At 44.6% G+C, this 19,232-nt stretch overlaps 2 protein-coding genes across 8 annotated transcripts in view; one reads left to right on the top strand and one right to left on the bottom strand.

Annotated features, from left to right (window-relative positions):
• The window catches only part of Inx3 (innexin 3), a 34,202-nt gene extending 22,899 nt beyond the window's left edge, over window positions 1–11,303 (top strand). For all 4 annotated transcript variants that reach the window (XM_076786507.1, XM_076786504.1, XM_076786506.1 and 1 more), the window contains 5 exons: window positions 724–909; window positions 4,477–4,682; window positions 5,088–5,306; window positions 6,445–6,840; window positions 7,307–11,303. In XM_076786507.1, coding sequence (XP_076642622.1) covers window positions 747–909; window positions 4,477–4,682; window positions 5,088–5,306; window positions 6,445–6,840; window positions 7,307–7,513 — 1,191 coding nt within the window. In that variant the 5' untranslated portion in view covers window positions 724–746 and the 3' untranslated portion in view covers window positions 7,514–11,303. The remainder of the gene's footprint in view (window positions 1–723; window positions 910–4,476; window positions 4,683–5,087; window positions 5,307–6,444; window positions 6,841–7,306) is intronic.
• The window catches only part of Spg (dedicator of cytokinesis spg), a 91,280-nt gene that overhangs the window by 56,732 nt on the left and 15,316 nt on the right, over window positions 1–19,232 (bottom strand). For all 4 annotated transcript variants that reach the window (XM_076786502.1, XM_076786501.1, XM_076786500.1 and 1 more), the window contains exons 2-4: window positions 13,338–13,421; window positions 13,025–13,218; window positions 11,929–12,077 (exon numbers count right to left, since the gene is read on the bottom strand). In XM_076786502.1, the coding sequence (XP_076642617.1) occupies window positions 11,929–12,077; window positions 13,025–13,218; window positions 13,338–13,421 (427 nt within the window). The remainder of the gene's footprint in view (window positions 1–11,928; window positions 12,078–13,024; window positions 13,219–13,337; window positions 13,422–19,232) is intronic.

Below are 19,232 nucleotides of genomic sequence, written 5' to 3'. Positions count from 1 at the left end.
AGAATCGCCGAGCAGTCGTTGGGAGTCACGCGATCCACCGTGGACAATCGTTATCTACACTATACATCCATACAGACCCCAAGTATTGTACATTGACTCGTTGCGCACCCGCTGGACGGTGCATAAGAATGCAAAGTGTTTTCGAGCGTTCACACGTGTCCCGTATCGCGAATACTTCACACTCTGCGTGGAAAACTCGTCAGGGAAGAAACTTAGGCGTACACCTGACCAGTGGCGGCTCGTACCTGAAATTAGTGGGGGTGCTGCTCCAGAAAATTTCGGCTTTCCTATGTGCGCATGTGCACGAGAGTCAAACACCGCGCCGCTGGAACTGTGAAGTGTTATTATATTAAATTTGATCGATAATACGAAATGCTACTGCACCTGACAGTGCCGTATATTTCCATCACGCGTGGTCCATCGTACAAGTTTTAAATTTCCATAGGAGCAATGAAATTTTTGATGTAGGAAAATTTTATTTCATCACAATAATTCAGGGAAAGAAATTTGTAGGGAGACTTGCTCTGCCAAAAGTTGGGGTTGATTTGCAAAAGGGCGAACGTGAAACGCAAAACCTGTGGCATGCTCGAGGAGAGCGTTTTGTTTTGCTGAGCGTTTTCCCATTCGTCGAGCTAATTACCGTAATCGCGTCCTATCTTGTTCGTGAGCGTACACGCTGCCGTTTTGCGCCGATGTTAATGATCGTTTTTGGTTTGTTTGCAGAGGCGGCGTAACCAAGGAGCACGATGGCGGTGTTTGGCTTGGTCTCGGCCGTGGCCGGGTTCGTCAAGGTACGGTACCTCGTGGACAAGGCGATAATCGATAACATGGTGTTCAGGGCCCATTACAGAATCACGTCCGCGATTCTGTTCGCCTGTTGCATCATCGTGTCCGCCAATAACCTGATAGGTAAGCAGCCGACGACGATATCCGCGAACTTTACCGATCCTCCTCGAACGGCCTGCGGGAACAACTTCGACGAACTTTCCGGCGGTTAGGGCACTCCGGCTACCGACTCTCAGACTAACCCCCGCAAGGAACCGCGGAGTTATTGGCACGGATTTGTGCCAAATGCCGTCGATAAAGCCGCTTTTATTCGGCCCGGGGTGCTCCGAAAGAGAGTTAATCCGTTAGGGTTGTTCTACTCAGGATAGCCTCAGGATAGCGTTGCAATTTTATTTACCGCTGATGGAAATCGGTCTTCGTTGTAGCAGCTCTCCGGACGGTTTTGTTCGTCTGTTAGCGAGCTTCATGAATTTTTCGATCAAGAGGAAATATGAAAATTGAGGTCGCTGCGAGCCGGGAAATATCGTAGACGGCAATATGTTTCATACACTTTTTTGACTTTCAGATTTTTTTGCTGGGAAACTTGGCGGCGTTTCAGTCGGGGGATTTTGGGGACCGGTTTATGCATCTTTTGACTAGGTTCATGAATTTTTTTGTACGAGACAGATCGAAATTGTAATTGCTGCGAGCGATTGAACTTTCCTGGTCGAATGTCTTTGGAAGTTGTAGATTCGGGGAACCTTTTCGATCTTGTTTCGACTTTGGGATTTTTTTTCGAGGAAATTAAGATGCTTTTTATTAGGGGGCTTTCGTGTACAGTTTTGTTGATCCTTGTGTATTTTTTAACCAAGCCGAGATCAAAATCGCGTTCGCCATTGAGCAATCTACCGCGCCTCGAGCACGTGTACCTATTACATTCTAACAACACCTCTGCACGGGAATGGAACATTAATCCGTTACGTATCGATTACGAGATCATGTTTTAGGTGTTGTCGCGTAGACAGGCTCGAAGACAATGGGACACGCTATACCATATATTGTAGCTTACAGTGTCCCGTGGTTCGTGGTACAACCGAAAATGGCTGACTACTAGACTGCGGGTTTTATGCGTATATGACAAAAATGTGTACAATTTCGAGAAGTAAAGAGATCAGAACAATTTCAGATGGTTGAATTATATGCAGCTGAAATTATTAAACGAACAATGAAATTTCTACTTGTTTCTGACAATTGACTCGGACAACTTTTATTTCGCATAATGATCTGCAGTCTCTATCTTGCCGTAAAAATCCTGTATTCATCAAAACAACTGTACTAATTACAATTCCAATTTCGGCTTTTATTTTCCATAATTTTTCACGGCTATGACCTTGATCGACCTTGAGAAGCAAGAAAATCTTGAAATTTCGAAAAAGCTTCGAAAGGAAATTTCGTTCGTCTCCGCAGCGAAGATTTTTAAAGTTCGTTGCACCCTGCCCACGACCATAAAGGCTTCATTATCCGCGATGCGGCCCACGCATAGGGTGCGCAAGTATTTTTATCCACCGTCGGCACGACGCGTTACGCAAGATCAGCTTCGGCACAGTCAGCATACCGGTCGTTCCTGCTCGTCCTCGAGCGAATCAGCTCCGCACGGATGATAATTGTTTATTCTTGTCTACTGCAATTACCCTACGGTGGTACGAATTAACTCTGGAAAGACGATCCTCTTAGCAGCCGTCATCTGGGTCGAAGATCATCAACGATTACATAAACTGCAACGCAAGGCGCAGACGGTCGCTATTAAAGCAACACCGGTGTACGGTTTCGGAGACCCGTGCTGGATTTATCTCTTAGATGTCGCATCAGCTGTTATAAAGAGGTCGATGTTGCTTGCCGCGATGAGATTGTTTAAACGTGGCGCGAACGAACCGTAAACAGTGAACTCTTCTGCTACTGTGAAGCAGGTGTTGCGAACAACGACGAGTAGATTGCGGATTTTATGAGGAAAACCAGTTGGTGCGATTCGAAACAATAGATTAAAAGAATTTCAGAATGTCGATTTTCCGTCTGCTAAAATGATTAGAGGAAGAAAACTTCTAAATGACCACTGTGTCTTGCAATTGGTACTTTTTATTTTACATAGAGACCGAGTTTAGCTTTGAGTTAGCAGCATTGCAAAGCCTCGAAGATACATATACAGTGTGTCCCACGAGCTCTGTCCAGTTGAATATCTTGGTTATTTCAAACAATAACAACATGGTATAAATGATATTCTTGCAAGTGGAGGCGTAGAGAAGATGTCGAGGTCACCTTTGCTTTTTTAAATGGAACGGCCAATTTTTTATGCTGGATTTCGATAGATTGGCGTATTCCGAGCATAAAAGTGCTTAAGTGTGTTTGTCCTAAAACTTACCGTTGCCGTTAATCACTGTCGATAGGGAGTGAATGTTCTCTGTTGGAGGGATAGGTGAATCGTTCGGGAAATATTAATTTAAAAGGGAAAACGCTTGCGGTATTACTAATGGTATCAATTAATCATAAATTATGCCCCGCGTCCGATTTAGCTGTGCACCCCCTACAGGATAAATATTTATAACATCCTCGGCGGTATTAATTGACTATGAATTGCAAATTGGCTCGAAATTCGGCTCCTCTGCGTAAAACAAACGGTCATTACACACGCGGGAGCTGAGCCAAATGATCAAATAACCCGGCCACGGTGTAGCATAATCTTTCTATCAGAATGTCCGATAGAATCCGGTACAATGATCATCGAAAGCGTTCAACGACCATCGGCCATAGAGACACGTGTCTCGCAGACATCCTCGAGCTTCACTCTCGGTTGCATAATTTGCCGCGTAATTACTCCGGCAATCGAGCCGATAATGCGCCGCCGTTGTCTCATCCGACTATCCAGGTCAATTTGTGTAGCGAGTCGATGACTTACTCTCGATGATCCGACAAGGGGACCCGGCCAGAAAAGCTTCGAGATAACCGATACACGGTGACCCTTCGGGGACGACATCGTTACGCCATACTGTAGAATATTTAACGCTAAACCTACCGAGCCTTGAAAGTAACTGATACATGTTGTCTTATAAAAATGACGAGATTGAATTCACAGTGATTTCTCCATATATGTCGCCGAGGCCTGGATGGTAAACGTCGCGGAATCATCCCCGCTACCGCGAGGTATACCCCGTGAGGGTGTGTCTCCTGGACGATACAAGACCCGTGTTGTTGACATATATCGAGAATTCACTGTATTTAAATATATGTATTAAATCATTTCCGTACGAAAGCATCGTATAATTTCAGCGATTGCAAAATAAAAAATCTGGAACCGGTCATTTTGACAGGCGGTGGTAGGTCTAGTGTTAAAAATGAACACTCTCATCGTTCTTCCAGAATTTGAATATGGCGACGAAAAATATCAGAGTCTGCTATTTGCTCGAAATTTGCACCCTCGTAACGCAGTTGATTTCAGTAATTTCACGACGACCGTTCGTAATCCAATGGCGCCGGCGACCGCCATGCCAGTGAACGTGTTGCGAAGAGTTCGTCCGCTAAATTCCGCCGTTCGGCGTTCGTTTGAGATCAAAACGTCTGGATGACACTCGAGATTCGTTTGCCCACGGCCGCCAGGGCGCGGTTCAGTTCACGGAAAGTAATCTCCGAGCTCTCTGACTCTGTCCTCGTTGGTTACAGGCGATCCGATAAACTGTTTGAGCGACGCAGGGGTGCCGGAGAACGTGATAAACACGTACTGCTGGATCACGTACACGTTTTCGCTGCCCCAGAACCAGGGGAAACCCGTCGGTACCCATGTGGCCCATCCCGGGCTGGGACCCGACGTCGGAGAGAAGAGGTACCACTCCTATTATCAGTGGGTGCCCTTCTTACTGTTCTTCCAGGTACGTATCTACCTCCCGTTCTCCATTTTCTTTCACCGTCTGTTCTATTTCGCTCGATTTTCAAGCACAAACATGCTCGTTAGTTTAAAGAAGAGGGTAACCTGTTCATTTTTCTATTCTTCTTCGCGCAACGAGCCGGTAGCAATCTTGAAGGCCTAAGGAACAGTAAACAATTTTATGAAATTTTTTCGAGCGATACAAATCAGCCCTCAAACATTTTTCCATCTAGTGGGGGTGTCAGCTCCAATTGTTTCGAAATTATTTAAATTATAAAAATATTTAATTCGTGAATCTAGATAGATTCAAAATCTGGAATTTTAATAAGTCGAACGCACAGCCGCTCGTTACGATATTTGAGGCACGAAGAGTTTGCGTACGGTTTGATAGCATGATCCGTGGTTCCAGGGGATTCTGTTCTACATTCCGCACTGGATATGGAAGCAATGGGAAGAGGGCAAGGTCCGCATGATCTCCGAGGGCATGAGGGGAGCCATGATCGATAACAAGGAAGAGCGGAAGGCGAAGTCGCAACGACTGGTCAAGTACATCTCCGACACGATGCACCATCACAATATCTACGCTGCAGGCTACTTCTTCTGCGAGGCGCTCAACTTCGTTAACGTGGTACGTCCGTCGTTTTTGATCGCTCGGATAAAACACCTTCCGCGTCCACGTTTCCAACGGATTCCACGGGATTCCGAAACGCGAAACACGCCGCCCACGGTTATCTGTCACGCTTGTCCCCCCGGCGCCGAGCCGCGCGAAAACCCTCGGCTTTTCGCGATAACTTCCGCTGGAAAATATTAACACAGACGCCTCGCGGGAAACAACGACATGATTTCACTCTAACTCGACTGGCAGGAAAATCTACAGTGTTGAAAGAGCGGAGGCGCATTTTATGCAACCTACGTAATCCGAGACATAATTGGAAAATGTGATGAAAGAATGGATTTTTAATTTTTGTTTCGACTCTGACAGAAGTGGGAGCAGCGAGCCATCAATTTCAATTTTTCGAGATTGAAATCTTGACTTTAAGATTAACTTCAATTAAATTTGAAATATTAAAAGTAGTACTCGTATAACGGTATTTATGAGTATTATAAGTACAGGGACTAAGCTTTTTATTTAATTTCAATTTTTGGAAATTTTGATCTCAAGATTCGCTTTAATTAAATTTGAAATTTTGGATGTTAAAGGTAGGGCTTGTCTAAGAGTATCTCCAGATTATCAGAGAGAAAGAAAATAAAAATACTAATCTTAACCTTCTTCTCCAAATAGTTCTTTGAAAAAAGCACGCTCTCTCCCAGCTGAGATCGCAAGGGGTTAAACGAACGGCTTGAACCGTGATCTCAGGAAAATTCAATTACCATCGTCGCTGATAAGCCGTTCACAATCCACTACACCCTTTATCTCGTCCCCTTGATCTCTAAGAAAATGATAGGTTCAGCAGCCTCCTCTTCGGCTGCGTCCTCGATATCTCTTTAGCGTGTCAACGACTGTTAATCTCTATTTTAAAAATTAGAGAAAAAGAAATTACATTTAAACTTCATTTCAGCCTCGTTTAATTTTCACAATCGCACCCACTTATTTTTATTATAAAGGCACAAAATCCATCCGAAACTTCAGCAAAGTTATGCTTGCTCGATCTCCAGTGACCGTTAAAATTGCACCGAAGCTTCAGACCGTCTCGGAGCTTATTAATTAACTTTCGGGTACGTTTACTTAACATTTCCGGGTACTATTGATCACGGATCTGTTTCAGGTTGGCAACATATTCTTCGTGGACATGTTCCTCGGCGGCGCCTTCCTCTCCTACGGCACCGACGTGTTGAAATTCAGCAACATGAATCAAGAACAACGCAGTGACCCCATGGTAGAGGTGTTCCCCCGTGTGACGAAATGCACCTTCCGGAAATTCGGTGCCTCTGGAACCATCCAGAAACTAGACGCCCTCTGTGTCCTCGCTCTGAACATTCTCAACGAGAAGATCTACATTTTCCTGTGGTTCTGGTTCATCATTCTGGCAGTGCTCTCTGGGGTCGCGTTGCTATACAGCATGGCTGTGGTGCTGTTGCCCAGCACTCGGGAAACCATCCTGAAGAGACGCTTCAAGTTCGTCACACCGACCGCTGTCAGCGCGCTCATTAGGAAAACACAGGTGAGCCGGTGGTCGCGGCGCTCGAACAACCCTCAAGTATTTCATCATGTTTTTCCAACCAGGAGATCAAAAATACAGCGTAGAACAGCGAAGTCAGATTTATCGTAGGATTATCGCAGAGTGTTTAATTTTTTGCTTTGGAATTTAATTTTCAAGATTCTTTGCATTTAGTCATCTTGGAGTCTTCCAAAGAAATTTCAACGTTGTGTTTGACCTGTTCATTTTGGTAACGAACACGTTAATTGCATTATTTACGATAAAACTAGTCAAAATTAGTCAAGGTGATCACGCAAAATGCGTTTTGTACAATGGCATTTCACATTTATTACTGGGCGATTGAGATTGCAAAGACAAGACTGGCAATTTTTAAGAAGAAATCATGCGGTCTTGTCCTTGTCCTCGACAGAATAAAATCCGCCAAACTTTCACCGAGAGAAACGATGCTAAAAGTGGACGAAAATTGCAGGTGGGCGACTTCATGCTGCTGCACCTGCTCGGCCAGAACATGAACATGATGCTGTTCAAGGAGGTGTTGGACGAGCTATACCGTTGCTGTAACCTGGGCTCGACGAGCGAGGCGTCGCCGACGTCGGTCCCATCGGCGCCCAGCACCCTCGAGATGTCGCCGATCTACCCGGAGATCGAGAAATACGCGAAGGACACCGAGATCTAATCCCGCGACGTATCTTTCGCCCTCCCTTCTCTTCTCTATTGTGATAAACGCCGACGGGGGTTTGTCAGAAGCCACAACCCCCACGGCCGCCCCCACTCCCCCCCGCGAGACAGGCCGAGACAGTTCGAGACAGGTTTGCGCCGGGGACCGGACGATTTTCATTCGTCAACCCCGAAAACAATAACTCGCGTCTGGAACCCTCGCCACTGAAAAATCAATCTGAACAGACAAAACAGCACGAAACCGTGCGAAACACGGGGCTTGGAACCGGTCCGGAACTGTTTCGCTGAACCCTTTTAGAATCAGCAGCTTTTAAGATATACTGCGAATTTTTAAGATAAAAATCGTCCGAATTAATTCCAAGGCACAGGCACTATATAGACATCCACTTCGTTTCTTAATCGTAAGAACGTTCAGACCATTTGTAAACGTCGCTTTCACAATTTATTAAAATTATTAAACGTTTTTTATGTGGTCTCTGTGCCTTGTAATCGACGAAGAAAATTTTGCACAAAGATCCACAGTCTAATAATCGTTTTAAGAGCCGCGTGATAAGTTTCCAAGCCCTGGAAAAAATCTTTCGGCAACGTCATCCTAAAAAATTAGTGTTCCCGGCGCAAGCCTAAGAGATAGATAATCGAACAATTGCAAAACCTAATCTGCCGACCGCCATATTTTCGGCTCAGGATTGAATTTCTTGCGTTTCGCCGGCCATGGGACCGCATCGAGCCGAAATTCTATGGTCCCCTCTCAGGCGACGCCATTGCCTTCATCCCCCGCGGCTGTAAATCGCGTCCTCCGACTTCCAAGGCGATTCTATGGCATAGCTTATGGTGACCATAAGTCCGCGTTGAATAGCGTCTCCCGGTCTCTTCTACTTATTACGTTCACATTCCTTTCGCGTTACTTTCCACTATCCCGGGGGAGTCAGAACGCCATTTACGTGGCGCATCGATCATTCCGTGCGAAATTATTCAGTGATTTGGTTCGCAAACCAAAAATTCTTCGTACTCGTACGAATGTTGGTGTTGATTTTTGGCGAGGTGAGCCGACTTTTCTGCGAATTTTGCACAATTTCCCTAAAAATCTACCGTTCTCCAGCTACCTCTTTTCGTTTACGCTTCAGCAAAGTTTTAAATCGTAAGAAACGACAGAAAATTGTTTACGGGAACTTTAGTCTGCTTCTGAAGGTTTACTGAAGCGTAGCTGTGAAGAGAAAGCTTGTGAAAACAATGTTCGCACGCAGAAAGAGCAAATTAGAGAAAAGAGAAAATTAATTTTCGTACGAAGAAAGAAACCGTTTAGTTTTTTTTATTAAAGAGAATGATTTTCTAAAAGAGTTTTCCTGTGCGGACCGTTGACAAGCTTTTAAAATTTCATAATTTCTTCCCGAAAGAGGGAGAGGAAAAAATGTAATATTTCGTTGCCGAAGAATAATTTCTCTGAAAGCCTTTCATAAATTTTAAAAAACACAATTTACTAAATTTTTTCTTTCGCAAAGGTACGAAGTGCACGAAAATGACGAATAAAATACCGGAGAGAACGATGAGATTTACCGAAAGAACGATTGTGCAAATGATCAGAGAAATGGGCGAGCATGGCCACCTGTTTCATCAGTGCTTCCTCGAAATAAATGTTGCAGTTTGTAGCGGTACAAATGCAATTAGCAGTTGCAACAGCAAATGTTGTTAGGCGTCGCGACAGTGATACGTAAAAGTTGTCGCAGAATTGTAATTGTCAAGGGATGGAAGACTCCCGCGATGTTCTATTTTTTTTTTTTAAATTTTCTCTTGATTCTGTATCTCTCGGTATGGATTTACTTTATTGTTCAGATGCGTAATTTGTGCGAGATCGGCACGCAGTTTATTTTTCCCGAAGTGGACCTACTACAGCGATCGGCGTCTGCGCGTAATTGGTGCAATTATCCTTAGAACGAAGACAGGCTAGAATTATATTATAGAGAGAGATTTATATATAGAGACGCTTCGCGATTTTTCATTGGACATTCGAGACAAGTATCGGCGCAAAAATCTGTGAATACGAAATGGCAAGGAGATATCCGGTAGGAACCGGTCGCAGTTTCTACTTACCCGCAGAATTGTATAAAAAGTGTGTATTATTCTAATTTCTTCGATTATGTTCGATGCTCCTTTAATTGAAAGATTCGGGACTGTGCGTTAATGGGTAGCTTTAGGCTCGACATTATATTTTTGTTTGGATTTTATTCGCCGCGACCGTGTTTCGCTTGGAGATGTAGTGTTCTCTCCGTAGCGTCGCGCGATGGTTCCGCCTCTGTATCCCCACCACTTTGTAACGCAGCCAATCAGGAGACAGCGATGACTTGCTAGTCGAAATTCTCTCTGCGTCTCGAAATATGTGAACGCTGCGTCACGGAGGGAATATTATGGATTCTCGGCGATCATGATTGCGTGAATGCGCTCGAACCGAAGCATAATAATGCTAGTGGCGCGTAGTTTGCTCACGTCTCCCGAATTGCTCGCGAGAATGATACACAATGCTGCCGCTAAGTATACAATGACAATACTACGACAATAATAATTCTGTAGCTACTGTGCGTGGGTGACAAGTTGCCTAGGAAGTGGTACTTGTGTCTAATTGGTGGTTTACAGTGGTGATTATGAGTGTGGAAATGTTAATGATGGGAATGAGAGGCCTTAAACCCACGTGGGAGGGGCCAAGGATTCTGGAGGCGTGGTGTAACTTGTTCTTGTACCGCCCTCTATCCGCTCACCGTGCTCCTACCACGCCTATTATCGTTATTGGTTGAAATTGTTAAACTCTACCACGATTATCAGTATGTAGGAGTGGGAGGGATCCCAGGCCTAGCGAAGAGGAGCTAAAGACAGTAAGGGAGGAGCACAACTTGGCCCTGAACTTCTCTTCAGCCCTTGCCAGGCCTAGTATTGCTCGAAGATTTCAAACTCTACAAAAATTATTGGTATGAAAATGTCGATGGTGCGAAGGGGAGGAGCTAGCAGTCTTCAACCTTGATCCAGACCCATGTGGGAGGGGCCTATGATTGTAAAGGCGGAGCCTATCTTGCCACTACACTGCTCTCTACTCAATTTACCTGCTCCTGTCACGCGTACTATCGTTAACAACCAAAATTGTTAAAGTCTTCCAAACAACTTGCGCGAAGGCCACACCTACGAGTATCAAAAAATGTCAGTACTGAGGTTGGGAGGAGCTAACAGAATTTCTAATCTTGATCTAGACCTAATTGTAAACCCCCTTGTCACTTCTCTTTTACGACCAAGGGCAGTTTTGTTAAGAATATTATCGAATCCACGTGGGAGGGGCTAAGAACAGAAGGGGAGGAGCTTAACTTGGCCCCGTACCGCCCACCAGGCAACTCAACAGCCCCGCACAGTACTTGGTAGCTCTTTTTCTCCTAGATATACACTACTACTACTATTAGTCGCGTTTCAAGTGATATATTAAGTTAGATTCTTAGATTAAGGCGAACGAGAGAGACAGAGAGAGCGAGAGAGAGAGAGAGAGAAAAAGAGAGAGAAAGAGAGCTAGATGTAATAGATGTAAGGATTGTTCGCAATGTGCCTTTTCTGTAGGATTACAGAGATTACTCTAGAGCTTAGACTACGAAACACCAGCCCCTTCGACACGTTCAAAGAAACGAATGCTCACTTGTAAAGATTGCGCCGTAGTCAACGCGAAGACTGCCAACAAGTGCAACGTTAGACTGTAAGCGGGAGCAAGAGGAAGCCAGAACGGTTCAATTTATAAAATAAAGTATACTCTTTCTATGAGACCAGTTCCATCCTCACTCTCTGTATCTACGTGCGACTGCATCGAGTTTCTCAGCGAGTCCGAACCACAAGCGACCGGTTATAGGAGGAAGTTCGTAATCGTTCAATAAATCTCATCGAATCAAACCGGCGAGATCGACTGGGCGCGGCATTGTTCCATTCAGTCGTCTGCCCTAAGTATTTTCGTGTACCAAATTAGGCGAAATCAGGGATCTACGTTCTGTTGATGTGCCTTTCAATTTTTAACAGTACACGCCATTTTTATTTAATTTGAGAGGTCAGAAGAATTCATCGGTTACGTTCATCTCGACCCTCTGCGAGACTATGGAAATTGTCAAGCTCAGAGTAATGGTAACCAAAAGACATAAATTCTACAATCTCATTCGGGAAGAGAGTTTAAAAATTGATTGTTCTTTTCAGTCAAATTGTTACGGATAAAAATTGTACGTAGGGTTAATAATCTCACTTTGCGGTCCTGCAGTGTTACCTAATTTAGCACAGGGTACACGTCCTGACACCTTGAAGACGAGATAATGGATTTTGAAAGTTACGAACACCTCGACGATAATATTAGCTGTTCTATCTCCGAGGACAACATTTCAACAGCAAATGTTGGTGTTAACTTACCGGTTCCCCCAGTCCACCTTGTTGATAATCCTCAGCTTCAGCTCCCTGGTCTGATCGGTCGTCAAAGTGCCAGCAAGTAGTTGTCGCCGCCATTCCAGGAGTTCTCGCATCACCTTCCTCAGCGCGGTGAATTTGTAGTTCTCCCTCTCCTGGACAGAGCCAAGTAATCGGAAAAGGGTCAAATTAGTTCCGAGGTACGCAGGATACGGTGAAAATCGTGTTATGGCTAGGGGCGATGGAGCGCGGCCATCTTGGAAAAGGCAAGCACCCAGAGACTTCTCATCCACGAACCCCTAACTCACCCCCTTAAAATTCAATCTGAACCAATCATCGGAATTCCAGCTCTACCGAAATCAATTTTTCCAATTTTCCTTTATTTATAGTTTCTCTGCGGTCTAGCGATTAATTTAAATACACCGAGACTTGCAAAGACATCCTCTGCTCATATACAGGATGTTCGACAGCAGTTGAGAGAAAATTGTAGGGAAGACAATTGAATTGTCTGCTGCCAAACACCATGTAAATTATCATTGCTACTGTCCTACAAACGAATACAAATAACCCAGATATAACTAATAACCGAATTAAAGGCCACAACCTCTGTGGTGCACAGGAGTTTTGCGAAGTTCCCCGTTAACTGGATCTGCAGAAGCTTCTCGCCGACGGAGAGTGTTCGGCAAATTCGACCACCGTCGTTTTCGAGGTTGTCGAAAGGTATCGATCACCGAGCTACGAAATTGACGAAGTTCCCATCGTTCGATCTCGGTGTCCACTTACCGGTCAGACGGTCGATCAGCCCCGGAGATCGATTCCGCCGACATCAAAGCGCTGGCAAACGCAATTTACCCGGCTCAAAGGGAGCACTCTGCGATTTTCGTCTCCGGTCGCTGATCATCCCCTTGGCAACACAGAAACGCCGGCTGACAAGCTACGTCACTTGTACAATTATCACACCACGGCACTCGTTCGTTATTGGTCCGGATTGAAAAATGAATTTTTGCTACCGACATATTCACTGTATCAAATTTAATGACAAGATTGGAGTGCTACCAGAAGATGGGGGTTACTGTGGCGAGAAGAGAAGACGGTAGCTCACCACGTAGAGTCTTTTCCAAATGCCATCCCATTCCCGCAGCACCAGGGTGACTTCCCGGACCACAGGATCCTCCAACGGGATCACAGACTCGAACAGACCCTCGTTCTCGATCTTGCAGGGCTTCAGGTGCACGTACGAACTTGGGAAGATGCCCTTCACCGCTCGGTTCTTCGTCGAGAAGCCCCTGTACCATCCTGAGACCAAGGAAAACGACCCCGTCATTTTTCCAACTTAATCCGATTTCATTAGCGATCTTGTACAGCTTAAGAATCTTTTCAGTTCTTCAGTGTATTGGTAGATTAAGCTCTCTCACCTGCGCACTCCTCCAGGATCTGCACCGTCTCGCCGATCTCCAATGGAAGGCCATAGCGTGTGTCTCCTCGCCAATTGTAAACGGCTGCACAAAAGAAAAAGGGTAAAAATTAGATTTTTATAGACTGTACGTACGATGTTTATTGGTTGACGTTCAGCCGGAGAGTCTTGTATATTTTCAATAGAGCGCGGCAGCTCGGGAACGGTGTGTTCATGGCGAAGCTGCGAAAGATGCGGAGCAAACATTGCGTATGTATGGTAACAAACCAACTACCTCTACAAATAATATTGGTAAAATGATTCATTGCTAGTTGGGTCCCAGAATATCCCCTAACATAGTCCGCTGTGTCCTTGGAAATTCAACTGTCGAAAAAGGGGTGGCACTCGTATAAGAAGAAGATGAGGGGGATGACGGCAATTAGGGGGAGACACAAGTATTAAGATCTGCAAAATTATGCCCTGCGAATAATCTCCTTTGCTAATGAAATTCCAAAATGTCCCAATGTCTACCGTAGTCCTCTGCGTCCTTGGAAATTCGACTGTCGAAGGGGTGGCTCTCGAATAAGAAGAACAGCGGGATGAAGAAGATTAGGGGGACACACAAATGTTAAAATTGTGCCCTGCAAATAGTCTCCTTTGCTAACCAAATTCCAAAATATCCCAATGTCTATCGTAGTCCTCTGTGTCCTTGGAAATTCGACTGTCGAAAGGGTGGCTCCCGAATAATAAGAAGAAGAGGGGGATGACGGCAATTAGGGGGGACGCAAGTATTAAAGTCTGCAAAATTATGCCCTGCAAATAATCTGCTTAGCTGACCAAATTCCAAAATATGCCAATGTCTACCGTAGTCCTCTGTGGCCTTGGAAATTCGACTGTCGAAGTAGGGGTAGCTCTCGTATAAGAAGAAGAAGAGGGGGATGACGGCAATTAGGAGGAACGCAAATGTTAAAATCTGCAAAATTATGCCCCGCAAATAATCTGCCTAGCTGACCAAATTCCAAAATATGCCAATGTCTACCATAGTCCTCCATGTCCTTGGAAATTCGACTGTCGAAGGGGTGGCTCTCGAATAAGAAGAAGAGGGGGATGAAGAAGATTAGGGGGACACAAAAATGTTAAAATTATGCCCTGCAAATAATCCGCTTAGCTGACCAAATTCCAAAATATGCCAATGTCTACCATAGTCCTCTGTGTCCTTGGAAATTCGACTGTCGACGAAGGGTTGGCTCTCGAAGACGAAGAAGAAGAAAAAGAGGAGGAAGAGGTAGATTGGGAGGGAGGCGAAAAGAGGATCGAAGTAGTGTCCTTTCGTGGAAGTGTCAGGTCTCGATAAACGAACTCCGGGGCACCGGATACGCGTGACGATGCACGCACGACGAGCCAGCTTCCGGTCCTCGACTCTGCGGCGTCGAAACGCACGCGAGACGCATCCGAATGAGCCCTCTCCTCTCCTCCTCCTCCTCCTCCTCCTCCTCCTCGTGGAAACGCGTTCCGCCGACTCTGGCCCCGTGGAATGTATGTTACGCGTTATGTGTTATGTGCGTTTATTCGCCCACCACCGTTTCAACAGAGAACAATGCTCCTAGAGATAGTGACGACTCGGGTATTCGTCAATTTCGAGCCGCCTCCGGACCGAGATACGAGTTCCGCTTTGCTCCGCTTCATTCCTCTTCGCTCCTGTTCGCTATGCCTCGCTCCAACGACCCATCGAATCATTCTGCTATTTATTATCGTCACGTCTTTTGTTTGTTGCACGCTAATGCACGCCTGCGGGAATATAGAACCGCGTCAGACGCATCCAAATGCAATTTTTGCCAAATGCAGTTTCTGGAATTGTTTGCTGTTTATTTCCTGATAAAATTACTCTCTTTATATACCTAATAGTTTCTGTAGTATCTGTACTGTATTTTATCGCATTTCATTTAACCAGTTTTCAATTTTCTTCTCAGCATGATTGTACACAATTTTTTCATTTTCTTCTCAGGAGAATTTATATAATTTTTCAATTTTCTTTTAGGACAATTTTTACAATTTTATAATTTTCTTTTTAGGACAATTTATACAGTTTTTTCATTTCCTCCTTAGGACAATTTATACAATTTTTTCATTTTCTTCTTAAGACAATTTACACAATTTTTTAATTTTCCTTTTAGGATAATTATGTCGCGAAAAACTGATCTAAATATTAATTCTTTGGTCACCCCTATATTCACTTATAGTTTGGAAATGCAGATTTAAATGGGGAGACTTGGGTCCATTTTGACCCAGAGGTTCAATATACAAATGTTTGATGTGAATCCTAATTTTACGTTGTTCTTCGACAAATTTGCAAGGAAGATTTTCTATTGAAAAATAATCGTGGTTCACTGTTTTGAGAGCTACGGTTTCATAGTCCCTCGTTCTCCACGGTTAAATGGATACGCATCGAGCATGTTGCTGTTCAAACATCCACTCGTGTTTTATTCATCCGGAAAGTCAAGTTCATTGTTCGTCAAACAAGCGATCAAACAATTCCCGAGCGACGGTGTACATATCGGAGCGATGACGGCGACTAATGGTAAGCAAAGTAGTAGACACATTGCACCGAACAGTGTATGCAATTTTAGAAACTGTTTGCAAACGAAGAATTAACGTGCACGAATGTGCATGAGACTGAAGCAAAAAAGGTAAGGAAAAAAAACGACAGAATAAAACAATTAATTCAAGAAATTCCGATTCATTTACAATTTATTTTCGATTCAATTTTATTTTGCTCTGTTCGTTTCAATGAACGAAAAAAAAGCGAGGAAACGGACGACTGAAGGAAATAAAAGTTCGAAAATAGTCACCGATTGACTTACAAATTATTTCCAATTTTAATTTCAACTTTGTCCGGCTCTATACTGTCTGCGAATATTCAACATTGTCTGCAAATAAAAGTGAAAAAGGGAGAGGAGCGTCTGTATGAATTAAAAAAAATGAGGATTTCTGGTTGACTTAGAAATTATTTTCAATTCTAATTCCAACTTCGGCTGCATGTGCAACGGAAAATGAAATTGGAGTGAGAACAGGACCGTCGCACCGGAATATAAATTCCAATCGACTTTCCGATTCATTTGCAATTTAATTGCACCTTCAATATCAACTTTGCTCCACTTTGGACGCGTGTAACGACGGTAACCTTTGGCTCGCGGGTTTCGCAGGTTGGCGTACGGTAAAAATGCGCAAACATCCGCAGTCTATAATTACAAAACGCGCATTAAGGGCGAGGCGGTAGAGCAACGCTGCCATTAAACGCCGGCACGGCTGTATTTAGATTTAATATAGAAGTCTCGTGTCGAACACGAGAAGTGTGAGATCGTGTTTCCGCAGGCTAACGAGCTATAATAAAATTCCGCCGTGCAACAAAATACGGCCGTGGCGTTTTTTTCCACGGTTGGATCGGGATCCGGACTATACGTCACCGGGAAATAAATCTCGCGAACAATAAATACAGCTGGTAAAAGAATTTTCAAGACAGCAAAGACTTCGAGACTTCCAGGCGTCTTTGTCTCAGAGGTTGCGAGAAAGGCGTAAAAATGGAGAGCCGAGACCGCGGCGTGTCTCTTTTATCGTATCGATAAAAAGAGCCACGGCCAGCTATTTTCAACGTGGTGAATACGCGCGCCGTATTTAGACGTGCATTACCCTCTCATACTGCGGTCGACGCGATTAGAATCGCGTCCTGTCGAGAATTCCGACCTGGGCACCGAGTTCGTCGATTATCATCCCCTTTCTGCAACCCCTGCGCGAACAGCCGAAATTTTTCCATCGGTTCACAACCCCACAGATATTTCCAAAATATGCGGCAGATTGATTTCGTTCGATTTTAAAGACCCCCGCCCCCCTAGTTCGATTTTGTTCCCCCCTCGATTATCGAGTCTCCCAGTGCCGCGAGATCAAAGCGATTCGGCACGTGCCGCGCTTCGCACGATTATACTCGCATAATTCCCAGCGTAATTACCGTACGCCCCTTGGCCCATAATGTCGCGAGAAACTCGTTCGATCCGCCGCGCCGGGAATCGGTGCAGGAATATTTGCAATAAAATAATTCTATTTTACAGATGAATTACGGGATTTCGTGAAAGACTTCCCAGATGCATCATGTAAAAACACTTTTCGCAGCAGCGTTTAACACTGTACCTACCACGGTTAGAATGAGCGGTTTTCTGTTTCACGATTATTGAAATTGGAAAAACGTATTCATAGGAAATTATTATAACGAAAATCGTACAAAATCTTTCCCCTTCCGTAAGACGTTTCACTTTTACATGTTTCGTGGTGTAGCGTTAATTTACGTTGATCGGATAAATTAATTCTGACCGGATCAACGCGCCGAGGAGCGGCCGAGCAAAGGCCGGGTAAAATAAGGGAACACCAGGGAAAGCGGAGGAGCCTGAAAAATTCAATTCCCGACGTTCCATCGCGACTATGATCCTCTCCGGTCGGTTATCCTCTTTCTTATTCGGTCCCGCGGAGGGTTGCCGCCGCTAACTACCGATGGATTACGGGGTTGGAAAACTAAGGGTGGAAAACCGGAGACGTTTTCCCGCTGCCCGTATTTCCCACGAGGAAAACATCGAAGAAACGCCGGGACAAGCTCTCAGTTTTTCCCGATTGGCAATCCAGCCTCTGCCAGGATTTTTCGAGCACCAACAAAGAGAGCGAGAGAGAGAGAGAGAGAGCCGACGGCGAACAAAGGCGGACGCAGAAAGCCTCCCCACGAGTTATCCCCCGCGAGTTTTCCCCGGGAATTAAATCGATAACTCCCTTTCTGGCTGTGTAAAACATTCGCGATGGGGGACTGCTCTCCGGGTATTCATCCCTGTGTGCCAGACACACAGAGAGAATATATCCACCCTCGGCGTGCCCTCGTATGTCCCATCTACGGGGTGCTCGATTATTCGGGGACACCCCCTCGGAAACTCGAGCACGGATTCGCGCTTTCGCCTACACTTTCGCAATCGATACGAAAAATTTGCCTGTTGCCGCCGCTGGCTCCGGAAAGCGAGAGTGCCGCACGGTTTCATGGGAGATCGACTAACACCGTTTAGAAAATCTTGTGTTCCACGCGTTCTCTGTGGGACGATAGAATTTTTTCGATTTAGGCGTTCATTTCGTTTCGTGTATAAACAAGCAGTAGAAATTAACTTGAAGGAGAACATGGACGAACTATTTAGTTTTAATTAAATTGTACTATTAATGCACATGTCACGACGGAAAATATTCCTCTTTTTATAACTCTCGAGGTATGTTTGAAATTTTTCCAGAGATTTTTTATTTTCATTCCAGTATTGTGAAATATCACGATTTGTAACTTGAGAAAAATATTCTGATAGAAAAGGAAGAGTTTGAGAGTCAATGTAAATTTTGAACAGCTCAAATTAAAATCAAGTAGATCATTAATTCACACGTTAGCTTAATGCCACAGTAATTGGGACATATATGGAATGACGGAAACCGGTGAAAAATGTGCAGAATATTTGCGAATATCCCGTTTGGACAAAGTCCCGCTCGAAATCATAGTTTCTCCGACAGAGCAAATTTCCTCCCTCTACTGTTAGGGTAGCAGTCGGAGACAATTGTACCCTCCTCAAGAAACTCGTCAAAAAAGATTGGAAAATTTTCTCGGAGAAAGTGGAAAAGGTTCATCAGTGTCATTTCCACGTCGCGTCGTGCGAAACTGCTGCACGGAACGGTCTTTGTCGCTGTTATGGTCTTTATCGGAGTGAAGTCGCCGGTTACGATGAGAATTCCTTCCGCGAACAAAAGGAGGTAGATATTGCGCGTGAACAATGCATATTTGCAACAAGAAACAGGCAATCGTTGCTGGAAGATATTCTGCTTGTGCGAGGAGAGCTCAAGGGCTTGGTAGTTC

The sequence above is a fragment of the Halictus rubicundus genome, chromosome 4, assembly GCF_050948215.1.
Source record: "Halictus rubicundus isolate RS-2024b chromosome 4, iyHalRubi1_principal, whole genome shotgun sequence".
Classification (NCBI taxonomy): domain Eukaryota; kingdom Metazoa; phylum Arthropoda; class Insecta; order Hymenoptera; family Halictidae; genus Halictus; species Halictus rubicundus.
This window is presented reverse-complemented; position numbering and strand designations above follow the sequence as displayed.